This window comes from Oratosquilla oratoria, chromosome 5 (assembly GCF_046742065.1).
Source record: "Oratosquilla oratoria isolate Oo_2021 chromosome 5, ASM4674206v1, whole genome shotgun sequence".
Lineage (NCBI taxonomy): Eukaryota > Metazoa > Arthropoda > Malacostraca > Stomatopoda > Squillidae > Oratosquilla > Oratosquilla oratoria.
The window spans coordinates 42674471-42697829 of NC_134781.1; the positions used below are offsets into that span (position 1 = coordinate 42674471).

General features: G+C 40.1%; 2 protein-coding genes across 6 annotated transcripts in view; one reads left to right on the forward strand and one right to left on the reverse strand.

The window, feature by feature from the left end:
- LOC143025490 (uncharacterized) overlaps positions 1-5731 on the reverse strand; it is a 108901-nt gene extending 103170 nt beyond the window's left edge. The window contains exon 1 of one of the 5 annotated variants that reach the window (XR_012966394.1): positions 4588-5716. Coding sequence is in view for 4 of the 5 variants with exons in the window: in XM_076185227.1 (XP_076041342.1) it covers positions 4588-4731 (144 nt within the window). In the remaining variant the exon portion in view is untranslated. Of the gene's footprint in view, positions 1-4587 lie in introns of all 5 variants that reach the window. The other 4 variants (XM_076185227.1, XM_076185226.1, XM_076185229.1 and 1 more) reach the window with 4 other exon arrangements.
- A 288-nt stretch (positions 5732-6019) lies between these two features.
- The window catches only part of LOC143025488 (uncharacterized), a 608144-nt gene continuing 590804 nt past the window's right edge, over positions 6020-23359 (forward strand). Inside the window, exon 1 of the mRNA XM_076185223.1 lies at positions 6020-6475. The gene's annotated coding sequence lies outside the window, so the exon portion shown is untranslated. The remainder of the gene's footprint in view (positions 6476-23359) is intronic.

Here is a 23359-nt window from a genome sequence, read left to right on the forward strand (position 1 = left end):
CATCATCTATACACAACCCTTCTCAATTCACCCATATCTTCTGTCCTCTCCCGTCCTTTCTCAACAGATATTTTTCTCTTTTGTAATGCCCCTTTCACCCATCTCATCCTAGGATGCCCCCTCATATTCACTCCTTCCACCTCTGCCTTCCACATCTCTTTTACAAATCTTTCTTCACTCATTCTTTCCATGTGTCCAAACCATCCTAATACTTGTTCATCAACCCTATCTCCCAGCTCCCTTTCCACCCCTGTTCTCCTCCTCACCTCCTCACTTCTCACTCTACCTAGCCTAGTAACCCCTATCATACTTCTCATACATTTCATCTCAAACACATTCAACCTCCTTCTCTCTTCCTCTCTTATGTTCCATGTTTCTGCCCCGTACAGTGCTGTTGGCACAATCACTCCTTCATATAACCTCCTCTTAGCATCCATTCCCAGATGTCTATTTCTCATTACACTTTTTAATCCACCAAGGCATTTACTCGCTTCTCTCAATCTATATTCTACCTCCACCCCCACTCCCCCCTTTCCTGCCACATTTGCACCCAAGTATCTAAAAATACCCACTTCCTCCAGTCACTCTTCCCTTAATGCTCACTTCCAGCCTGCAGTCACTCTCTCCCCTTGTACATCTCATCACCTTACTTTTCCCCACATTTATCTTCAGTTTCCTTCTTTCACACACCTTCTCAAACTCTGTCACTAACTTCCTCAATCCCTCCTCTGATCCTGCTACAAGCGCAGTGTCATCAGCAAACAACAACTGGCTTATTTCCCACTTTTCTCCATTTTCTTTAACCATCTCCAACCCCTGACCCACTACTCTTGCATTCACCTCTCACACCACCCCATCCATGTATAGATTGAACAGCCAGGGTGACATAACACATCCCTGATGAAGTCCCACCTTTACCTCAAACCATTCACTCTCTCCATTTCTAATCCTAACACAAGCTCTACTACTCTCATAAAAACTCTTGACAGCTCTTAACAGCTTTACTCCTATCCCATATATCTGCAGTACCTCCCACAGTGCCTTCCTGTCTACTCTGTTGTAATCCTTTTCCAGATCCATAAAAGCCCAAAAAACATCCTTACCTTTTCCTATAGCTTTCTCACATATCTGTCTTACCACAAAGATCTGATCTACACAGCCCCTACCTGTCATAAAACCACATTGTTCCTCACCAATTACTCCCTCTGTTCCTCTCCCAATCCTCTCAATCAAGACCCTCCCATAAGCCTTTCCAACTACACTCAACAAGCTGATCCCTCTGAAACTACTACTCACACTTGTCCCCCTTTCCCATGGTTGGAAAACTCCCAGACCCTCTTATGCCTTTACTTTTTTTAGGAATGTCACCTTTGGGACTACAGGTAGCAGGACTCCTAATCCCATCCCCCATCCCGTTTTTTGTCGCCTCTTATGACTCAAGTGGAAAGACTTAGTGGTAGCATTCTCTTTCCCCACCACAGGGTAGGTGAAAAAAGGAAACGAAGATTCAGAGAAATGGTACACGATAGTAACAAGGGGTTGGGGGACAGCATAAGAGGGACAGTCATAGTATAAAAGTGTCATCATTTCTCTATAAACAGAGTTTTCCTCTATCACAGACTAAATGATGTGTGGCTCTGGTCCATAGGGGCACCCTGTATAGACCCTAAAGTATCAACTGCATGCTACTCTGCCACAATAACATGAATTGGTATATTTACAAGTTAGCCAATGATTTTTTAGGCATTGGATATTGGATATCAAATTGAAATTCTACTCTAACTTTTTCAAAATGACATGTCCCAACTCTGCTTACCATACCCTACCTGTTGCCTAAGTTTTCACTTACTAGAAAGCCATCCATGCCCCCTCTTAATACATGTTTCTAACTCTAACTATAAACAGGTAATAAATTAAATGCTGTTTGAACCAATACTAGTGTCTGTCATAATCATGTACAGAAATTAGATAATTTCTGTACATGATTATGACAGACACTAGATAGGTATATAAACATGTGTATGTATGTCCTTACTGCTGCCATGTGTAGCCAAGTAAGAGTCTGTCTCTATGTCACAGACTTGGAGGAGGAGGAAGAGATGAGAAGTCACCTATTGTTAGCTCAACTTAAGCGATAATTGTGGAAAATGTTTCAGAAGTAGACAAGAGGCACATTCATTCTGGTTGCATATTTTTCTCATCCAATGACAACCATTTTCCATTCACTCCTGTCCTTTACACTCTCTGTTCCTTGCTAAACAGACATTCCTCTTGTATCTAATGCCCCCTTCACCCCATCCATCCACCTCATTCTTGATCTTCCTCTGAAGTTCACTCCATTAACTTCTGCTTTTCACACCCTCTTTTGTTTGCCTTTCCTTGCTCAAGCTTTCCACGTGCCCATACCATCTGGACGCTCTTTGATCTACCGTATCCAAAAACTCTCCTCCACATTTCTCACACTATCCATCCTCATAACATCTTCTATACTTCTCAATCTTGTTTATACTCTTCCTTTATGTATTCTTGAAATTCTGTTTCTACTACACTGCCATGGGCACAATCACTTCTTCATGCCTTTTTACATCCATCCTCAAAAATCTGTTTCTTATACAGTAAACCTTCGATATAAAGGATCTCAATATACCAGATATCGGTTTTAATGGACAAAATATCTGACAGGACAAACCCTTGCTATAACGGATTTTTATCCATTATAGTGAGGGATCCTCAGTTATAATAGATCTTCAGATATAATGACAGACCCATCTCCCTATTGTCCATTATATTGAGGGTTTACTGTAATTTCTAATCCTACTAACTTCTAATACTGGACAAACTTTGGGATATAACAGATCTATCCAGTATTTCCATCAGATATAAGGGCTCCTCAGTTATAACAGATTTTTGGATATAATAAGAGACCCCTGTCCCCATATTGTCTATTGTATCGAGGGCTTACTGTAACACCTTTCATTATCTCCAGACATTCATTTGCCTTTTACTCAGTCTTCTAATTACAATTCTGTGAAAATGTGTTGTACCTTATTCTTATTGAATATCTTTAATAATTGTTACTGAATGCAGAGCACACTGGTTGGTGCCCATTGGGGGTTATGTTGTTCAACAATATTACCAGGTGTTCTGCTCACAGATGAGCAAACTTGAGTACAATTTCTGAAGGTATGAGCCCAGAGGTAGAACGTTTGAGTCTGTTCAAGTTGGCACAGGACAGCAGTAAGGGCATCTGGTGTAAAGTCCCCAAACTGTGACAAAGATATATATACCTAGCCACCTTGCAGAATGGGTAGTAAATATAATGTTGAGAAACAGAATTGCTGCACTTATCACTATCATCTAGTGGAATGTAGGTGAGAGTACATAAAGACTAAATCATGCATGAAGCAAGTCCTGCTCAGTCTCACTAATTGCCGAACAAACCGAACAAAACCGATAAAAGCTGAACAAACCAACTAAACCCAAACAAGGACGTTTTTTGCTCAAATGCACACTTCTATATATATATGGTTGCATTATTTGAACTATTTTCTTTAAAATATGTGATTTCCATGTAATATGATCAAAGAAGTTGTTTTTATCCAGCCTGTCCTCAATGATCAAACTTCACTCTATTAAGTTTCTTACTATTGTGTTATTAGTGTAATAGACTGCATATAGTTGAATTATTTCAACTCTTTTCTTTAAAATGTGTGATTTTCATATAATTTGACCAAAGAGAAGTTATGTTTTTAGCTTCTGCAAAGTTACCGACTGGTGGTTACAAATTTACCGCTAGCCTGCCATCTATGTTCTGCGAGTGCAGATCATCACTGAGCGTCAGGGTTGCCAGATTGGCGTTTTTAATGCCAAATTTTGCATTTTTGGCATGTTTTTACTGTGTTTGGCAGGAAAATTTCTAGGGTGGCATTTTTGGAAATTTGGCATTTTTGGGGGGCATTTTTAAATACCCGGTCGTGATTAGAGATCATTCTTTTACTTGTATCAAGAATTAAATGATGATGTATATGGCTGGACGAATCATAGCTGTGGTCGGTAATTTAGCAGAGGATAAAAACGTAACATCTCTTTGATCATATTACATGGAAATCACACATTTTAAAGAAAATAGTTCAAATAATGCAACCATATATATATAGAAGTGTGCATTTGAGCAAAAACCGTCTTTGTTTGGGTTTTGTTGGTTTGTTCGGCTTTTATCGGTTTTGTTTGGCAAATAGTGAGACCCAGTCCTGCTTGGTACATGTGGCACTTGTGGAGTATAGGGATCCCATCCAGCTACATAATTTGCTTCCATGACTTCCAGTGCTAAACATGGCAAAATAAAATAATAACTTATTCCATTACCATGAATTCAAATTACTTTTGTTTGCATATCTAAGGGATTGTCCATATGTTCCCAAACAAGACCACGTGACTATTCTCCAAGTAACTCTTAAATTTCATCTAATTAAGAAAACCTGAAGTTTATGTCTACTAGACTACTGCTTTCTACAAAATACAAAGGTTTTGGGCACCAATGCTTTCCATTATTTGTTTTACTAGGTGAACTGTATTTCATTAGATTACCTGCATTGGCAGAGCCAGGAGCTGCCAATTTTGTTCACCAAGGACCAACAAGCTTTGATTTTTGCTTAGTGTGGTGTGGGGCTGCGGATTGTGCACCCATACATGTTGATCAATAGGAAATATACTCTGTAATATCTCAGTCATCTTCCTCGAGTTTCACGGTAGTCTCTGGGATATATCCAGCATTTGAAATTACTATAATATGTATGGAATGTGAGAAGCATGTTTTCATTTCCGAATCAAGAGAATACAACTGTGGACGCGTGGAGTCTCCATGAGCTAAAGCAGTACAAGTAATTTCAAGCTAAAATTATTTAATCTAATATAACCCCCAAAAATTGTGGCCAAACAATTTTAAATCCGGCAATTTCTTCCTTGTGAATTCTTCAGTAGTAATAGTTATAGTAGTGGTGAGGTGAAAATGTATGCCTTGACTTTGGCACACATAGTTAGTCCGTTTTGGGTTTCGCTTCGTTTAATTTCGGACTTTGGTTCATCTGTATTTCCAGAGGTTATATATTGTTTGCTTGTTCACTTCCGGGTTTTCTGCTTTAACATCAAACATTAATAGTTTCTTCAGGATCTTGTCTCTGTTTTCCGGGTAGGGGTGTTGGAGCAGTTCATCTGATATTTGTTTACGTTGCATCTGCAATATATTTCATTAAACAATGATAATTGTAAAATTATGATTTACGGATAATTTGCTAGTGTGGGTACTATTTTACGCAAAAAGAAATTAGGATAATATTATTTGTTATATGTCGTCATTTTCTACCAGATGCTCTCAATGGATGGCGAGAGATCCCATTGGCTGTAAATGATGTCATTCACTACTTCAGTCTTATGAACTACCAATCAACTATGGCGTATTCATTTAAAAATTCAATTGAGTAGCTGTTGTGGGACATTGGTACCAACTGTATATAATACAACCATGCTTAACCTTTGATAACTAGGTAACCAGTGACCGTTATATCTAACCTAAAAAGATTTGGAATGATGGGAAAAATCTTGTATCATCTGACTCCGCCTACTATCTATTTAGAACGGCCCCCAGTTTCCAGACTGCCAATCACATTAAAGTTTCGTAGAAAATGAGTTGTCATTGGTCAAAAGTTTTGTGCCATTCGGAAGGTCAGTGAAGATAACTTGCGTTCGTTGGTTGGTGTCTTGTGTACGCATTTGTTCGAAAGCTATTTGGTCAAAATTCCTTCCAACCAAGGTAATTCAAAGAGCATCTTAGCGCAAAGAATACTAGAATATATACTAGTGTATATATTTATAGTTCACATAGAATACAAGCTGTTTACAAAAAAAAAATTATATATGTTGATCAGTAACGAAGTCAAGTAACTATGTAATCGGATAACGGGTTTGAGGGCCTGTGATAGTGTGCCAACCTCCTGGTCTTCACATATTCAACTTCATGTATTTAACGTAGTGCTAATTTAGCGACATGAATGTAAAATTTCACGTTTTTACCTCTCTTAACGAAACGTCGTACTAGCAGGTGATAAAAGAGAATGATGCTGGCATAAAAGTTTCTTCATTGCTGTGCTCGTCAGTGAACGAAACTAAATGTGTGTAAAAGTTATGCCAACATTACTCATAGTATGAATCGGCAGCCACGAAAGTGTGCGCGTAGCTTTTCGAAGAAGACAAAACTTGTTACAGCCAATATGATACCAAAGTCTGTGTGCGGTTGAGCAATTTTGCAAGTGGCGCAGTGTCGAGGGAGCGAAAGAATTGATAAATTCTGTGGTTGGAAGTAAGAGAAGGGAGAAAATTGTCGTAGAGGCTTTCAGTGACTCAGTCTCCAAACTGGGCAGTGACTCATTCGTGAGACAGGCCACCTGGAACCTCACTATAGCGAACATGAAAGGAACAGGTATGTTTGTGATCCTACTGTTTTCTCAACCTTTGACTTCAGCCAATATGCATATGTTTATTACTGCATCCGTAGTCCGTCATGAGGATCATAGATGCAATTTGTCTACAAAGTGTTGTATATGAGGTTAGAGATTGCCCCTTAAACCCCGTTAAAACAAACCAAGGCCAATACAGGTACAATAGTATAGGTAAGAAGTCATCACTTTCCCAGCATCCTTAGTATTCCTTTAAAAATATTTGTAACATTTGCTTGTGTCAGCTGCTTCAACGATGACAGTTTAAACAGGTGATTCGAACCGTTGTTGCAATTGTATTTATTTGATTATATTTTAAACCAATGAACGGTCAATGTAGGCCCCATTCTTGCATACAAGTCACCAGCTTGATATATAAATTATGATTGAATAGGTTACATTATATTATTAAGTCCACGGAAATATTCAAAGTATAACAAATTTCATCTGGTAATGTTTGATATGTACTTTAGCAAAGGTCTTACAAATTTAATTACTAGGTTGGCACAATGCCGTGTGTTAATATTACTATTTTGTATTTTGTTTGTTCATGCAGCAGTGTAATTTTTTTCCGAAATTGACAAGCCTTGTGAAATGAATTGTCATTCGATATGGTCATTAAGAATTTAGCGCAAAATCATAGTGAATGTACTTAATTTTATTTGTTGCAGATGCGAAGAATTACGAACGTATTATTCCTTATAATTGAGGAATAAATGAATACTAAAATGTACTCAATTTATTAATTGTTTAGCGTTTATAACCAGAGTTGCTTAATGGAATTCGTTAATATGTTGAAATTTTTGCTCAAGCTGACGGTTGGGTCAGGAAGTAAATGTGAATATTCTATAGTCTGCTATACAAGATATATTGTTGCTGTAAGATAATTTGATTTAGAATTTTGAAGGTATTCTACAGTTATTATGGATATATATTTCTTGATGTTTTGACAAGTAATCCTGTTGTTGCTAAGAGTTCCATTGTACGTGTTATATTTCAGCCAATTACTGTTTATCCTCATGTAAGATATTGCTCTTGTTAAAAAATATATCGTCCATTATGGTGAATGTATGTGATTCTTAGGATATATATAATTAGGACTGTAGACCGTGTGATATTGTTACGCAGGGGTCGTTATCTATTGTTTGTTGATGCTTACTATAATTATTGATGTGTTTATTCATGTGATAGATCTTGATAGTTTGTGTACGTGGGTCTTTTGAATCAAATACACGTTGAGAGAATGTGCAGGTATCATATTTATACTGGAGGTATTTGGTTACAACATATTTGTATCATATGATATATCTATTTTAGTATTTGTGATCAGAATACATCTATTTAGTGTTTTTATATAAACTGAAATTGCAAATGATGCATGTAGATTATTATATCAAGACAACGATAATATGCAGTAGAAATGAATTGACAATTATCGACGGAGAACGATGATTCGATTCTTGAAAGGCGGGAATAGACATCGGAAAAATATTTTAATAGGCTAAGTTTAATATCTATATCATATGGTGGGAATTGGAAATATTTGCCTTGGGCCAATTACAGAATAGTTTGTTGATACTGTGATTCATTATCCTACACATTTTATATATTAATTAATTTCTTTGTTTATAATGAAAGTTGCTTGCCAATATTAGATCTTAACGTTGAAAATATCGAATATTATTGAATCTATAGTGTTGAGAGTTAGCAGATTGAAGAGATACCAAGTAGAAAGAAAATTGGTTTGTTAGTGAAATTTAGTTTATATAAGAAATTACATACAAGGATTCAAAAGGGGAGTATTTCCCTCGACTCCGTGATTTGGTTCGATAATAGTGTCGCTGGCGTTTTTCAAAACGTGATATCCGTTGGATCCACGTAACGCGTTGATGATGTCACGGTTTACATAGCGAGGAATCACGTGATAATGGAGGGGAATACCTGTTGATACCACAATTTAGGAAACCACCTGTTAAACCCTTCATACAGTGACGCCATTTGTATTATTGTGTTAATTGTTAACTACTTAATATATTTTATTATTGTTTCTGACTATTGTCAAGGGATTTTATTCAGTATAGGGCGTGGATTGGAAACTTTCCAGCAACTGTTTAGTAATGTGGGCAGATATGCAAAGCGACTTCACCGTGATAGAGCGAGCGTCATGTCCGGTGGATAAGGGAAATGATACGTGCGTATCTACGGCCGAAGCCGCCAAAGAAAGTAGCAGCCACAACACACAACACACATATCACGCGACTCGGTGGCGCGGTTTATAGAGTCCCGGGTTCGAATCCTGCCCAGGGTTGAAATAATTTCAGTATCACTGCGCTTCGAGTCGTTACTCCAATTCACGTGGGCGGGGAGTTGGGTGTGTGTGCGCGTGTAAGGTCACAGCATTACCCATAGATCGGTCATACAAGCTCTGAGCTCTCTTCCGGGAGGGAAATAGCTGTCGTTCACAAGTCCAGCACGTGATCCAAAGACCGAGGTGAACACACATACACACGAGTTCAGGTTGGGATATTGGTATATTACTAGATAACCGAATTTGTTGGAGGAAAAGTGTATAGAAATCAGCTTGACGGATTTCTACGAAGGAATAATTACAGAAGACAGATGAACATTCCCTATCTCTCTCCAGTGAGTCACAGGTGGAGAGCGCTATCTAGGATCATTGCTTGTCAACATTAATGGTATTGATAAGAGTTTTTTCTATTATCTTCTCAACTACGTCGCATTAGTCAATTTTATCGCGAATTCCTTTTCTAGCGCCATCTTCGCATTTCCGTGGCACTTAGGCGAAATGTGTGTGGAGATAGTATGTATGTTCGTGCGCGGTAGCCTGGCGTTGCTGGAAGCAAGGTGTATATAGATCTTGACTGGAAGCATCATGTCGACTGCATTTGCAGTTTCGCGAGATTTATGTATTTCGCCAAATTCACGATGGTGGTGTGTTGCCAAATCCCCTCAGGGGTATTTCGCCGAATGCCCTCAGGGTAGGTATTTCGCCAAATACCCTCAGCGTAGGTGTTTCGCCAAACAGGTATTCCGCCAAATTCCTTCAAGTTATGTATTTGGCCAAACTCCCTCAGGATAGATATTTCGCCAAACTCCAAATATTTTGTCAAGCCACTTTAGGTTGTGTAAGGTTGACGAAATTCGTATTTGGCGAAACGGGTGTTGGGTCAAATGATTTGGCGAAATTTGAATTATTCTAACCGAAGCTGAATTATATCACTTGACGGCAGTGAAAAATACAAACGGAGCGAAATAAGCTTTATTTTATTTTTATTTGTTTTATTATTATTATTGTTCAACATGTATTATTATTGTTCAACATCTTCCTTGAACGCATAATGACTGAAGCCCTAGAAGATCATCATGGCACAATCAGCATTGGAGGCCGGACCATCACAAACTTGCGGTTCGCCGACGACATCGATGGGTTGGCTGGAGATGAAAAGGAACTCGCCACCTTGGTGAACCGCCTGGACAGAACATCATCCAGATTTGGAATGGAGATCAGTGCCGAGAAGACAAAATTGATGACAAACAGCGCAACACCAATTGAAAGAAAGATCACAGTCAACGGACAAGAACTCGTGACTGTGACTCAGTTCAAGTACCTTGGAGCCATACACAACGAAGAAGGATCAAAGATTGAAGTTCTAGCAAGAGCAGCACAGACAGCAACAACACTTGCAAAGCTGAAACCCATATGGAGAGATAAGAACATCTGTCTCCAGTCAAAGCTGAAGCTACTCCATGCATTAGTCCTGTCCATCATCCTGTACGCATGTGAGACATGGACGCTGACAGCAGAACTGCCGAGAAAGATCCAGGCAATGGAAATGAGGTGTTTCAGAAGACTCCTTGGCATCTCATACACAGATCACATCACAAACGAAGAAGTGCGCAAGACGATCTCACAGCATGTGAAGCACTATGAAGACCTCCTGACCACAGTGAAGAAGAGAAAGCTGAAGTGGTATGGACATGTGACACGGTCCAGCAGACTATCAAAAACCATCCTTCAAGGGACAGTTCAGGGGAAGAGGAGACGAGGCAGGCAGAGGAAGAAGTGGGTAGACAATATCACAGAATGGACAGGGAAGAACTTTGCAGAGACCCAGGCCCTTGCCCACGACCGTGAAAGATGGAGGTCACTGGTGAATTGTTCATCGATGCAGTGTCCCTATGACCCCGGGGGGTTAAGGGATTCGTGATCGTGATTATTATTGTTTCGTTTTATTATTTTTTATTTGTTTATATATTATTTTATTTATTATTATTACTATTATTATTGGCACAGCACATATAACTATCGCCTCTGCTTTGTTTGCGATTCGTAATAAATTGTAATTGTATTACGTTGCTGTTTGGTAATCTACTGTATTGTTGTATTAATCGTACCCTGTGCTGGTATAACTTGTTGTATAACGGTCGTAATATGATTCAGCCCTAGGTATATGCAGGATATTGGTTGGTTGTTTTCTTTTGAACAAATGCTGCCAAGGATATGTGATTCACCTTGGTCTTTGGAACACGTGTTGGACTCGTGACCGACAGCTATTTCCCTCCTGAATGAGAGAGCTCGTATGACCAATCTACGGGTAATGCTGTGACCTTACACTTACACACACACCCAACTCCCAGCCCACGAGAGTTGGAGTAAGGACTCGAAGCGCAGCGATACTGAAATTATTCAGCCCTGGGCATGATTCGAATCCGGGCCGCCGTAGTGAAAGTCAGGGACTCTAACAACCGCTCCACCGAATGTGTGTGTGTATGTGTATAATATACAGTGGTACCTCTATTAACGCGTGCCCTTATGTACGCGAAATTCTATTTACGCGGCCAAATTATTGGGATAATCTTTTTGCTATTTACGCGGGCACATTGGTGTCCATTACTGCGCGGAAAATCAAATCCCGCGCCGCCATCTTGCTGATGTCACCATTCACGCGCTGTGTTGTCTCCTCCCGTCATCTTTGTTGTGTGCACGACTGGTCCTTCTTTCAGCGCCTACCCCTTGGTATTGTACTGTTTGTGCCTTTAAAATTCCTCCAAAACAGGTGAGAAGCCCTACTGAAGTTTGGTATGCCTGAGTCAACAATAAGAACCATTCTTTTAAATAAAGATAAAATTCTGTCAGCTAATGTGTCAAAGGGTATAAGGCATGTGAGCACACATAAGACGCCAGCATTGTTGGACGAGGTGGAAAGGTTATTGCATGTGTGGATACAGGAGAAGCAGCGTAAGAGTGACAGCTTGAGTGAGGAAATGATCTGTTCAAGGGCTCGCCAAGTGTATGCTGAACTGCAGCGACAACAGACTGGTACCAGTGGCCAGCTTACACCACCTTCAGTGCCCTTTACAGCCAGTAGGGGGTGGTTTGAGAAGTTTCGGCAACCTACGGGCATCCACAGTGACACAGCATGGTGAGGCGGCAAGCGCGAACACGGACGCAGCTGAGGCGTTCGTCAAGTAGTTTGAGGAGCTGGTGCGTCGTGAGGGTTACCTGCCACAGCAGGTATTTAAAAGTGATGAAACAGGGCTCGTTTGGAAGAAGATGCCTAACAGCACCTACATTACTGCTGAGGAGAAAGCTTTGCCGGGGCATAAGCCTATGAAAGGCAGGCTTACAGTGATGTGTGCTAATGCAAGCGGTGACTGCAAGATCACGCCACTTGCAGTGTATCATTTGGAGACGCCACGAGCATTCAAGAGGGGCAACGTCCTGAAGAGCAGACTTCCAGTGATGTGGCGTTCCAACCCGAAGGCGTGGGCAACCCGACAGCTGTGCCAGGAATGGCTCGAAGGGACATGCAGCCCTGAGATCAAGAAGCTTCTGTAGGGGAATGGACTGCCACTGAAGTGCCTCCTGCTGCTGGATAACGCCCAGCACATCCCCTCGACATGCAGGCACATCTTCCCCAAGACCTGAATTTCATCACAATTAAATTCCTGCCTCCGAACACCACTTCCATTCTGCAACCGATGGACCAGCAGGCCATTTCTAATTTCAAGAAGCTGTACACGCGTGCTCTGTTTGAACGCTGCTTCAACGCTACCACCGACACATACCTAACCCTGTGAGATTTTTGGAAGTCCCACTTCAACATCTTGCACTGTGTCAAGATGATTAGCAAGAGCTGGGAGCAGGTTACCATCAGGACTACAGGCATTGTGGAAGAAGCTTTGGCCATCATTTGACAGAGAGCGGAACTTCGAGGGCTTTGAGCCTGCTGGTCCATCGGTCATCTCTGACATCGTTGTGCTAGGGAGGGACCTGGAGATGGAGGATGAGGATGTCGAGGAGTTAGTAGGGGAGCACGAGGATGAACTGACCACCGAGGAGCTGAAGGAGCTGCACCAGGAGCAGGTCGCCGAACTAGCCCAGGAACAGCAAGAGGTTGAGGGAGACGACGATCGTGTTCAGGGAGGCCTGCGTAACGTGGAGGAAGCTTTACGATTTCGTGGAGGTCACACACCCGGACCAGACACTAGTAAGCCGTGTTGCAGGCCAGTTCAATGAACTGGTCATGCCTCTACCGCCAAATCCTGCACACACGGCGCCGGCAAGCAACCATCACAGAGTTTTTCCAGCCTTGTGCCAAACGACAGCGCTCCAGCTTAAGGAGCACCTCCTCCTTCAGAGGGGGGTCACTAAGCCCCCACCACTCCACCACGTCCTCACTCCCACCCCCCTACGCCAGCTGAAAGCCTTACCATCGGTAGATACAAAATATTACTTTTTCATCAAATTTTTTACCTTGTAAGTGGTCATTAACATTGATTTTTGGCATTAATGTTGCAGGAACATCATAATCATACCTATTTGTGTCTGTTTGGTGACAGGTTTCATCATATCAGAGGGAAAAAAATAGACTTTTTCGAGGTCTGGAACGGATTAATGAAATTAACATTGATTTCAATGGGAAATGGCATTTCCATTTACGCGGAGGCATACAGAACGGATTAATTTCCTAAATGTTGGTACCACTGTATATACATATATATAACAGGGTGCGGCAAAATTATGGCAACTCATTCATTTGCATATAATTTTATTGAAACAAAGAAATTTCAAAGAACGACAACAAATAACATTAATATGGACCTTTGGCACTATCATATTCAAGCGGTTTCAAAGTGGCCTCCTTTGGCGGCGATACAAAGCCTCAAACGCTTCTTGAAACTTTCGGCGATGGGCCGCAGCTCCTCCGGCGTGATTCTGTCCCACTCCCGGCGCAACGATTGCTTCAGCGACTCCAAACTTTTGTGGGGCTTAGCACAGGCCCTGGCCTCCAAAATCGACCATACGCTGTAGTCCATCGGGTTTAGATCCGGAGAGTACGGCGGCCATTCCGCAGATGTGATGAAACCCAGAAAATGGGCTTTGCACCACTCCTGAGTCGTTTTCGCCCTGTGGGCCGGAGAGGAATCCTGCTGGAACGTCCATTTCGCATCGCCAAAGTGCTGCTGGGTCCACGGAAGTACCACGGCCTCGAGGATGTCGCGTCGGTACACGTCCTTGTCGATTTTGACCCCCTGTTCCACGAAAACCAGGGGTGTCTTGCCGCTCGCGCAAATTCCGCCCCATACCATGACGGACTGCGGATTTTGGCGGTGTTCGATGATGTCCGAGGTGCCGGGAGCCTCTGCGGACCAGCTCCTATCGTTTTGGCGGTTGTGTGCTTGTTCCACGGTGAACAGCTTCTCATCCGTGAAGACGATCCGCTCCCACTGCTGACCTGCGGCCCGGCGAATGAGCTGGCGACATCGTTGCAGCCGTACGCGCTTGTTTTCGTCCGTCAGGGGCTGAGCTTTTTGGATCTTGTAGGGCTTGAGTTCGAGCTCCTGTTTCGCCATTCGTCGCACTGATCGGTCGCTGATGCCAGTTTCACGGGCGATTTTCCTCATGGAGACCCTCGAATTTCGCTGGACTCGCTTCTTGATGATCTGCCTGTTCCTGGGAGTGTTGACGGTGCGTTTTCTTCCTCTTCCTGGACGGTCGCCTTCATGACCAAGCTCCTTGAACCGCTTGACTGCTTTTGAAATGACATCTTTACGAACACCGAGCAAACGAACAATGTCACATTGACGTTTTCCTTGACGATGCAGCTCCAAAATTGCGTTACGTTTGTTTGCCATTCTGAAAAAATAGGAATTAAGCGTTACAAACTTGAGATAAACATAACTAGCACAAAAAAGTACGGAGAATTCAGTATAACAAAAATTATTTGGCTGCAATAAAATATGTTTGCGGTAGGACAAATTTAATTTGGTTGCCATAATTCTGCCGCACCCGATATATATATATATATATATATATATATATATATATATAATCAAATCAGCCATCCTGCACCCACTGCTGAACAAAAGCCACCTTCATAGCATTCCATGGTTCATACGACCACGCCAGTCTCTGCCATGGTACTCCTGCAAACTTTTATATTTCATCTCTCCACCTATCTGGTCTCCCTCTTCCATGCTTCCCATCTCGCGGTGTCCACGCAGTAACACTTGCTCCATCGCTCGCCAGTCGTTCGCACCAACCTGTCCAATTCCGGTTCCTCTCTTTCACCGCCTCCACAATCTTTCACTCTAGTCTGCTCTCTCACCCAACTTGCTCTCTTTCAGTCTCTCAGCGTTATTCCCAGCATTAATCCCTCCATTCTCCTCTGTGCAGTCCTTAGCTTTGTCTCCATTGCCTTCATCAGTTTCCAAGTCTCACACCCGTAGATTATTGGTGGCAGAATACATTGATTGTAAACTTTACATTTCAGACAAAGGTAGAGAGCCTCTCAGGATTTTATTATACTTACCAAACACTTTCCAACCAGTTCTAATACGTCTTTTTATTTCATTGTCATGATCTTTGGTCACTTTTGCCATCTGGTTTAAATAATTATACTCTTCAATTTATTCAAGACACTCACCATTTGTTTACTTTGACCTTTCATGTTGAACATTACTCTGGTTTTAGTCTTATGCATTTTTAAATCTACATTTGGAATAAGCTGTTTCCGTCTAGGGTATTGGGTGCATGTTATCGTGACAAAGTAGCATGCAGTTGATACTTTAGGGTCTATATGGGGCGCCCCTACAGACCAGAGCCACACATAATTTTGTCTGTGATAGAGGAAAGCTCTGAGCATAGAGAAATTGACACTTTTATACTATGACTGTCCCTCCGTTATGCTGTCCCCCAACCCCTTCTTGTACCATGTACCATTTCTCTGAATAGTCATTTCCATTTTTTTTTTTTTTTTTTTTTTTTTTTTTTTTTTTCTACCCTGTGGTGGGGGAAAGGAATGCTACCACCAAGTCTTCCCACTTGAGTCGTAAGAGGCGAAAAAAAAAGTACGGGGGATGGGATTAGGAGTCCTGCGACCTGTAGCCCTACAGGGGACATTCCTAAAAAAATGTAAAGGCATAAGAGGGTCTGGGAGTTTTCCAACTAGTACCCAAAGGTTTGGGTCTTAATGTGCATGGGAGTGTAGCTGGGAGGTTCTCAGGAGTGAAGAGGGGACAAGGGAGAAAAGGGGTGGCTATATTAGTAAGTGAAGAGATAGGTAAGCATGTAGTGGAGTGGAAGGAGGTTTCTTCAAGGTTGATGTGGATGAAGGTGAAGCTGGGAAGGGAGATGTGGGTTTTTGAAAGTGTGTATGGGCCTGGTAGTGAGAACAGCGTAGAAGAAAGGGAGGCTTTTTGGGTAGATATAAATGAGTGCATAGAAGGATTAGGGAGAAATGTCAATGTAGTTGTCTTGGGAGACCTTAATGCTAAGGTAGGAAACGAACCAATAGACGGAGTGGTTGGGAAGTATGGAGTTCCAGGTAAAAATCGTAGTGGAGAATTGATGGTGGAGATGTGTCTTGAGAGTTGATGATAGCAAATACAGTGTTTAGGAAGAAAGTCAAGCATAAGTACACATGGGAGAGAGTGGTGGATGGAAGGATGGCAGATAGTGTTAATGGACTGTATAGTGGTGACCAGGAGTATGGTAGGAAGAGTTAAGGATGTACATGTTCTAAGGAGAGAGAGTGGGGGAATATCAGATCGTTTTCTGGTGGAAGGTAAATTGAGAGTGGAGAAAGATGGATACCTTCAGAAGGTAGAAAGGTACTTAGAGTGAACTGCTTAAATGAGAAGGAAAAGGAGAGGAAGTATAAATTAGCTTTACACGGAATAAGTGGTAGCCTATTAGGTTGGACTAGTAATTGGGTGAATGGTCGAAAACAGAGTTGTTTTAAATGGAAAAACTTCTAGATGGAAAAATGTTACAAGTGGAGTTCCTCAGGGTTCCGTTCTTGGGCCACTTCTATTCATATTATATATAAATTATATAGACCATGGACTAAAATCTACTGTTTCCAAATTTGCTGATGATAGAAAAATGTGCGGAGTGGCAAATGATCACTCAAACCAATTAGATATTCAAGAAGATTTAGATAAATTACAGCAATGGTCTGAAAAGTGGCTAATGAAATTTAACACAAGTAAATGCAAGGTAATGCACATAGGTAAAAATAACAGTAAGTACAATTACAAATTATTTGGAAATTCGTTAACAAAAGTGGATAGTGAAAAAGATCTCGGCGTAATTATCAGTAACGACCTCAAATCATCTAAGCAGTGTATTTCAGCCTCTGAGAAAGCAAATAAGATTCTAGGACTGATTGCGCGATCTTTTGATTTCAAAAGTCCATCACTCATTAACAAGCTATATAAATCGTTAGTTCGTCCACATTTGGAATATGCTGTTTCCGTATGGTCACCGAATCGCATTAAATACATTGACCGACTGGAAAAAGTACAACGGCGAGCCACAAAACTGATTCCAAATATCAAAAATAAATCATACGAAAATCGACTAAAACATATGAATCTGTTCTCCCTAAAAAAGTGTAGACTCAGAGGTGACTTGATACAGGTCTTTAAAATTCTAAAGGGAATTGACAACATCAAAAGTGACAACATTTTCACATTGAATGAGAATCAGACAAGAAACAATGGTCTCAAACTGTCCGGAAATATATTTAATTTGGAAGTAGGTAGAAACAACTTTGCCAACCGTGTAGTTAATGAATGGAATAAACTTCCTGCACAGGTAGTGCAATGTAGTTCAGTTCGAAGCTTTAAGAATCATTTAGATAAACACCTAAGCAAGATGTTGTAATGATTATAATTTATTTTATATTGTTTTTGTTTTATCATTTGTCTGACTTTCATTTATTATTAGTTATATGTTCAATTTATTATTATTTACTATTTACCTGTTTGTTATTTAACTATACCTATGCATTTATTTATGTTATTTGTTATTTACATTATTATAGTTTTTATTTATTATTTGATTATTATTATGATTTTTTTCGCATCCGACCTAGATATGGACCAAAAGGTCTCCTGTCGGCATGCTCCGCCTTTGTAATCCTTTGTAATAAGAAGCTGAGAGAGGAGTGGGAGGAAGTGAAGGATAGAGTAGAACTAGAAGTGGAGGAGGATTGGGGATGGTTCAAGGAGGGAGCCATAAGATGTGCAAGGATGGTGTGTGGAAGAAGGAGGGCAGGAGGAAATAGAAGGAAGGGTAGTGAGTGGTGGGATGAGGAATCAAAGAAGGGTGTAGAAGAGAAGAAATAGGTTTTCATAGATTGGCTACAAATTGGGACAAGGGAATCGTATGAGAGATACAAAGTAAAGAGAAGGGAAGTTAAGCATAAGATAAAGGAAACAAAGAGGAGAGCAGATGTGAAATGGGGCAAGAGTATGACAGAAAATTTTGAAAGTAATAAAAATATTGTTTTGGAAGGAAATTAAAAGAGGAAAAAGAGGCGAATCAAGTAGAGAAAAGAAGGCAAAAGGGGCAAATGAAGAGATGATAATGGAAGAGAAGGCAGTGAGAGGAAGGTGGGTAGAGTCTTTTAGGAAGTTGCTAAATGTAAAGGAGGATAGGGAGGGAAAGGTAGTTGCAGTGGGAAGCGTTAAGATAATGAGAGTGATGAGTGAGGAAAATGGAGGGGAAATAGGGAAAGATAAAGTGAAAGCAGCTGTTAAGATGATGAGAGCAGGTAAAGCACCTGGGTTGGATGGATACCATGCAGAATGTCTGAAGAAAGGAGGTACAGTTATGGTAGACTGGCTGGTGAGGTTATTTAATGTTTGTCTTAGAGAGGATAGAGTACTGGAGGAGTGCCTGTATAGTTCCGCTTTACAAGGGAAAGGGGGACAAGTGTGAGTAGTAGTTTCAGAGGGATCAGCTTGTTGAGTGTACAGAAGTCCCTCAAGACGGATTCAATCACACACGGATTTTATTTCAAAACCTTCTCAAATGTAGAGAACCGTTCTAAAATTCGCGCGGCAACATCGCAAACATTTGTGGTGACTGCTTTCTTTTTTACCATATACAGTCGATCCTCAGAAACGCGGTCATTATGTACTGGGAACTGCTCAAACAAGAGTGTGGGGCGAGGGGATAGCCGTGGGTGGGTGGGATACTGATGCAGGAGGAAGGAGAGGGGGAGTAGGGGGGTATGCCAACAACCTTTAGCTTGTCGCTTCCACCACCCGCGCCGTGCTATCGTGAAATTTTACCGCCCTAACCTGTTGAGGTGTAATGTTTCTTTCGTTTGGAACACAGCTAATAAGTCTGATAATGACTGCGATTGTCGTGTCTTAATTTCTCTTATGAGGTTCTTGTTGTTACTGGCGGTGGTGGTTTGGGAGATAAAAAACAGACGTATACACGCTTACACACTTGTAGACACGCACGCGTAGATACGTGTTAGACAACCAGTGTATGTTGTGAATGCGCGTGCGTGTACACACAAATATGAACACATGCTTATTTGTACATGTGAACACAGACACATGCACACACACACACACACTTTCGTCGAATGGACGGAGAGAATTAGTGTACCGAAGAAAAAGGAAAATCTACGTGGATCTCAACGTCCAGGAAGTGCCTTATTGTATTTATAGGGAAGGGGAGTGCTCGTGGTGTAGTGGGGGAGTGATAGGGAAGGAGAAGGGAAGGGATTATTGAGGGAAATGGAAGGAAATGAGGAAGAGAGGGACATGGTCCAGGAGGCCAGGCGTCTTGTAAACAAGAGGCGGACCGACAATAATGATTTTGGTGACGACGGGATCAACAAAAATGTAAAGATTAGAAGTATAGATAAGAGCAGCACAGTGGAAGGTGATGATAGTAGTTTCCAGGGATTTAAAGAGGGTGGGGGGGATACCAACCTCCCCCGATTGGCAAGACTAGAGGAGAAACTTGATAAGATGACCGAACATTGGGAAAACAGGTTCGGTTACGTAGCCAAAATTGCGCAGAGAGTTGAAAAATTGGAAGAACTAGAGAAGGCGAACAAAAATTTAACTAATAAAATAGAAGAATTAAAAAGAGTTAAAAAAATAAAAGAGGAGAATGAAGAATTAAAGAGGAATAATAAAGACAACAAAGAGGCCATAGCAAAGGAAGCACAGGGTTGGAAAAAAATCCAGGAAAACAGTAAAGTTGCATTTACTGACATAATTAAACAGCAAATGAAAGAACAAACTGAAGACTCAGTTATCAAAGTGATGAGACAGAAGGAGAATATAGTAAGAGACTTAGATAAAAAGAAATGTATAATTATATTAGGAATGGAAGAAAAACATAACCTAGATAGAACTTCAAGAATCATTGAGGAAAAAGAAAAGGTAAGCAGTTTACTAGAATTAGTTCAGGAAGATGAAACTGAAATCATGAAACAAATTGAAGAGATGTATAGATTCGGAAAGTATAGTACAGACAAGACCAGACCAATTAAGATTAAATTCAGGTCACAAACGACGGCAGAGAATATCTTAACAAAAACAGGGAAACTAGCAAACAGTGAACAATATGAAAAGGTATGGATAAAAAGAGAAATGAATAAAGAGGAAAGAGAGGAGGAAAAATAAAAAGACATGAAGCTAAGGAAAAAACGAGATGAGAACAGAGTCAGAAAAAGATACATTTTATTGGAGAGTAGTGAATATGAAAGTAAGGAAATACAACATACTAGAGAAAAACAAATGGGAAACAGAGAATACAATGGAAGTGGCAGAAAACTAAGAGTGTCTTACACAAATATAGATGGATTAATAACAGGATTGAATGAGCTGAATGATTATCTGAAGGAAAAAGAACCGGACATAATGGGAATTGTAGAAACGAAATTAAAAGGTCCACTACCACCCAACAGTGTAGGACATGATGCATATAATTATTGGATTAGAAACAGAGAGACAAAGCAAGGAGGTGGAGTTATGTTCCTGACTAAGAAGGATATAAACGTGAGGTGTGTCACATATGGAAAGAATACAGTAGAGATGATTATGATCGAAGTGGAAGACAGAGATAAGAAGAGCAGAAAGTTTGTGATAAATTATGTGCCTCCAAAAACAGCCTCATGGGAAGAGAGTGAACATTAAAGTATGTTAGAGGACACAAGGATAACATTAAATAAGATACTGGAAGATGGAGGAAGAATAGTTATGATGGGCGAGTTTAATTGCAAAGAAGTCTGCTGGGAAGAGATGACAGTAAAGGGTGGAGACGGCTCATGGGGAAATGTTCTACTCGAGATGATTATTGAACATACAATGACACAGTGGATACAGGAGAACACTAGGTATAGAAATGATGAAGAACCATCAAGACTAGACTTAATAATCACATCTGAACCTAGAATAGTGGAAAAGTTTGAATATAAAACACCAATAAGTAAAAGTGACCACATATTGATTGAACTGGAACTAAATGAGGAAAAATACATGAAAAAAATGAACAATATAGAAAAGGAAGAATGATGTATGAAAAAACAAACTTTGATAGAATAAGAGAATTCTTTCAAAAAGAAAACTGGGAAGGAATATACAAAGAAACAACAGTGGAAGAGAAATGGAATATTTTGACAAATATAAAAAAGGAGTGGAAAAGAAAAAGAATATGTAAAGTGCTGGTACAACAAAAGTTGTAGGGAGTTAAAAGACAAAAGAGATAAAGCTTGGACTGGAAGAAAGACAAAAGACCTGAAAAATGGAAAATATATACTTGTTATAGAAATGAATATGTACAAGCGTGCAGAGAGAAGAGAAAATATGAAAAAGATGTCATAGAAAAATGTAAAGAACAACCAAAACTATTTTACAGATTTGTAAACAACAAACTAAAAAATAAACAAGATTTGGAGAAATTAAGACAAGGAGGAGTTGAATACACAGAGGAAATAGAAGTGGTGGAAATTATGAACAAACATTTTAAATCAGTGTTTACAAGGGAGAACATACACAACCTGAAGAGATCGAATGGAAACAGAAAGTCCCTCCTATGAAAGAAATAGAAGTAACAAAGAATGAAATAATGAAACACTTGAGTAATCTTGATGTCAGAAAATTGCATGGACCAGATGAAATAGCAAACTGGATTTTGAAAGAATGCAGGAATGAACTGGCAGACAAAATACATAGCAAAATAAACAGTTCCTTGAAAGAAGGAAAAGTTCCAGAAGATTGAAAAAAACAAAACAAATATAGTACCTATATATAAAGGGGGAAATAAAGAAGACCCTACCAACTATAGACCAGTCACTCTAACAAGTACAATAGCAAAAATTTGTGAAAGAATTATCAAAAGTAGATGGGTAAAATATTTAGAAAAAAACTTGCTAAATCCAAGGCAACTTGGATTCAGACAAGGACGATCATGCATTTCTTCATCCAGGTATGTAAATGCAACTTTGATTGTTCTTATTGAATTATAAGTTTCTCCAAAAATCTTATTTATATGTTTCTCAGGTGACATATTATTCATAACAATGACTCCCAGGTCCTTCTCATTTTCTACTTTTTTTTATTCCTTCTTCTCCCAATTTATATGATCCTGTTATTCTGTTTTTGCTTTTTCCAAATTCCATTATACCACACTTTTTAGTATTGAACTCCATCTCCCACTTCCTACTCCATTCCCATACTTTATTTAGATCACTCTGTAGTGACTCACAATCTTCTTCCGTGTTCACTTTTGGAGCCAGAACTGTTCCTTGTGGAACACCGCTTATTACTTCATCCCATTTTGAGTGTTTGTCTCATATCACTACTCTCATTTTTCTTCCTTGCAAAAAGTCTTCCATCCATTTAAGCAGTTTGCCCTGTATTCCTCCTTCAGTTTCTAATTTCTTAAGCAACTTCTTATGTGGTACTTTGTCAAAGGCTTTTTTTAGGTCTAGAAATGCACAATCAGCCCATCCATCTCTTTCTTGTATTATATCTATTAGCCTTGAATAGAAACATATTAAATTGGTGATGCATGATCGTCCTTGTCTGAATCCAAATTGCCTTGGATTTAGCACATTGTTTTTTTTCTAAATATTTTACTCATCTACTTTTGATCATTCTTTCACAAATTTTTGCTATTGTACTTGTTAGAGAGACTGGTCTATAGTTGGTAGGGTCTTCTTTATTTCCCTCTTTATATATAGGTACTATATTTGCTTTTTTCCAATCTTCTGGAACTTTTCCTTCTTTCAAGGAACTGTTTATTATGCTATGTATTTTGTCTGCCAGTTCATTCCTGCATTCTTTCAAAATCCAGTTGCTATTTCATCTGGTCCATGCAATTTTCTGACATCAAGATTACTCAAGTGTTTCAATATTTCATTCTTTGTTACTTCTATTTCTTTCATAGGGGGGACTTTCTGTTTCCATTCGATCTCTTCAGGTTGTATGTTCTCCCTTGTAAACACTGATTTAAAATGTTTGTTCATAATTTCCGCCATTTCAATTTCCTCTGTGTATTCAACTCCTCCTTGTCTTAATTT